At 41.4% G+C, this 3424-nt stretch overlaps 1 protein-coding gene across 1 annotated transcript; it reads left to right on the top strand.

The window, feature by feature from the left end:
* Positions 1–297: 297 nt before the first annotated feature.
* SARC_01503 (hypothetical protein) lies at positions 298–2904 on the top strand. Its single transcript, XM_014304771.1, has 5 exons — positions 298–421; positions 595–676; positions 1762–1924; positions 2252–2430; positions 2591–2904. Exons 1-5 carry the CDS (start codon positions 342–344, stop codon positions 2744–2746), a joined length of 660 nt encoding a protein of 219 aa, XP_014160246.1. The 5' UTR covers positions 298–341; the 3' UTR covers positions 2747–2904.
* The last annotated feature ends 520 nt before the right edge of the window (positions 2905–3424 follow it).

Raw genomic sequence — 3424 nt, 5'->3', positions numbered from 1 at the left:
TACATACATACATACATACATACATACATACATACATACATACATACATACATACATACATACATACATATATATATACATACATATATATATATATACATACATACATACATACATACATACATACATACATACATACATACATACATACATACATACATACATACATACATACATACATACATACATAAATACATATATACATACATACATATATATAAATATACAGCGTAGGTAGAGTTCGAGTTCCGGCGAGGTATGGACTAAAGCTATTGTTTTGTTTGTGAACGGCTTTACAGGATCGTGAACTGTTGAGGAGGATCACTGCATTCAGTGCCGAAATGCCGTTGTCGCTGGCGGTGCCCAATTCGACCGACATCGACAGTCTACAGCGCAGTAGCTTCGGCGGACAGTTGGCTGAGTAAGTGCTCGTGTACACTTCTGCAGTGTGTGCGAACCTTTCGTTTTTTGTCTCAAAGGACACCAGCTGGTATTGTATGATACTCTAACGCATGCCTGTTTCTCCTCGCTTGTTTTGTAAACCCCATCCGTGATCGTGCGCTCATTTGCTGAATGGCTTCCTGAACCACACAGCGGTGATCCAAGTAATCGCAATGCATCCGACAAAACAAAATGTATTCAAATCCTCGGGGCCCAAAATGAAGCGCTCATTAAGGTAAGGTTTCAGACCTTGGAATGGGAGTGCCAGGCTACTATATCACGTGTATTGTGAGTGTTCTTTAAGGTAAGGTTTCAGGCCTTGGAATGGGAGTACCAGGCTACTATATCACGTGTATTGTGTGTGTTCATTAAGGAAGGTTTCCGATCTTGGAATGGGAGTACCAGGCTACTATATCACGTGTCTTGTGTGTGTTCATTAAGGTAAGGTTTCAGACCTTGGAATGGGAGTACCAGGCTACTATATCACGTGTATTGTGTTTGCTCGAGGGTTCTCAACGAATGATTGATACACTCGGGGGGGGGGGGTTACGGTACAATACACCTGTTTCATGTGCTTTTGTATATTTATATCGTTCCCTCATCAAGTTTAGAATGTACTCAGTGCATGAGCCTGAATGTGTGTTGGCAAAATGCTGTCGAGATATCAGCCCTTGTTGTGACATGTATTACAATCGGGCTACAAGGTGCTCTTGCGATTTCAGATCTCTAAATCTGTCGATAAGTTTATACCTATGTATACGATATATACAGTCGAAAGCTCTGTACTATGCACATTAGATAGTATAGACAATTAACCAACTAGTAAGTTCTGTGTATGCTTCACTTTTTAAGCGTCATCTCTTACAACATGTATCTTTTCCCTGGGTTTTGTTCTGTTTTCGCAGACTGTTATCAGTTACAATCGTCGCCGTTCCTGCTCATTGCCTCCTACGTCTCATATATCACGTAATGCTTGATGTTTACGTAGAAGCCTAAGTGTTTTATATTGGCTTATTCCACTGCGTTGCCTTTGTTATGCCACCCTGTCTATCTATATACACGCTCCTGACGCCATCCAGCACGCTGGAATGTTATATGGTCTGAACACACACACTATACTTGGCATGTAGGCATATAATAATCTATCCAAATTGAAAATTTTATAATTATCCATAAACTTGATGCTCATACAACCTTGCGTCTGTGCATGCATCTGACCCGTCCCATAATAATTTATCCAAATTGAAATAAATATAATTATCCCTATACTTGATGCTCATACAACCTTGCGTCTGTGCATGCATCTGACCCGTCCCATAGCACTTCACACACGTCACACAAAGCTTCCTGGCGCCATTGGAGAAGTACTTCGCATCGCTCATTCCGTTACAAAAGAAAGTAACGGCGTGGCGACCCATCCCCAAAATCCAAAACTTCAATAAACGTGATGTGCTGAAACTGATAGCCACAGCAGAGCCACACGGTAAGCCTTTCTCCTGGCAAGACACGCGAGCATGTATCCCTCAGTAGTGTGGTGAACTGTACGTTTCTACACAACTAGGGATCTGCGTATGTCACCACTATCCGATATGCTGTATATAGAAATGTACCCAGGTGTCGTTCAGGAAAAAAGCGGCAGTGACCGAGTGTTTCAATGATGGGGAAGCCTGCTCATTCCTAATCAACCGCCCACTCTGCTCTAGTAGGGTAAACATGTAGCTTGACTACATATTCATACAAGATACCAGTATGTAATGCCTTTGCTGTTCATGACTTTCTAATCAACTTATGTTCATGATGTCTGCTACAGGGCTGACGCTGACCCGCAATGCTGATATAGTCGCCTTGTACAGTGAGTTCATGGCCTGCCCCAATTTTGATCGATGGCTGAAAACAAAGGTGAAGCGGGCCAACGAGGCAATGTGGACGTACTACATATCACAACTTGAGACCGCCGATGTGACTGAGTTTATGACGGGCCACAGCGAGGTGTGTGCATTCATTTTCACAAATTTAGTGCATCGTGTATTGCGTACAAAGTTAAATTGCGTAGAAAGCTCTTGCATGCCGCCAATAACGAGAGTGCAGGAAGTCATATATCGTTTTTGTAGTCCTCACGCCTTGTTGCCTTCCGATACTTCCGCCCCAGATCGAAGCCGTGGATTTAATATTAAGGCTGAAGGAGATGTCTGAAATGCGCAATGAGTTGATAACTGATAATGTAGTAAAATTAATGAGAGGTCATGCTGAGACTATTGAGGAGGGGCTGCCAGATGATTTGAGGCAGTCGATAGTGCACCGATAAGTAGCCATGGATTAGTAGGTTTTTTATAAAATAGAATGAATATAGGTGAATGAATAATGATTAAAATGAATGATGTGAATCAGGGTTGAAGACTTCGGAACAGCACACTTAGGTAGTCTCGCTCTTGTAATTGCGCATCTAGATAAATTGGTATATTCGATACATACGGGAGACCACATTTGATCACTTATTTTGTTGTATGGTCCTTGTGTTATTGCCAACGAGATGTATATGAAAACAATCGAAATCGTTATTAATTTTCTTGATACTAATTTGGTACATTTTTGATAAGGTGAGTCCGTTCTCCGGGCAGCATATTGTAGTCACATCCCACAAGATATTAGTGTAGCACTAATTTGTCTAGGAAATACAGCGAAGTAATCGTTTAGCCAGCGATATGATTCTTTTAATGAAACAGGTGCTTTCTTATGTCAAATCTAGTCATATATTAAGTAGTCGATTAACCGCCTACACTTTAAAGGTGACGCACACGTGAAGTCAGCCAAGCACTCGCCGATAACGAAGATAGACTACACCTCTAGAGCATATCATATAAAATGTGTATCTGTTGGTCCTCGGTATGTTTTATCAATGTCTAACGATCTTTTACAGTTTGCGTAAGATCCCTACGTGTGCTGTCTCCCGTGAATATAGGGCTATTCACACATAACGTCGATT

The sequence above is a fragment of the Sphaeroforma arctica genome (genome assembly GCF_001186125.1).
Source record: "Sphaeroforma arctica JP610 unplaced genomic scaffold supercont1.60, whole genome shotgun sequence".
In the NCBI taxonomy this organism is placed as follows: domain Eukaryota; class Ichthyosporea; order Ichthyophonida; genus Sphaeroforma; species Sphaeroforma arctica.
The sequence above is the reverse complement of the archived record's forward strand: the minus strand, read 5'-3'. Positions and strand labels throughout refer to the sequence as shown.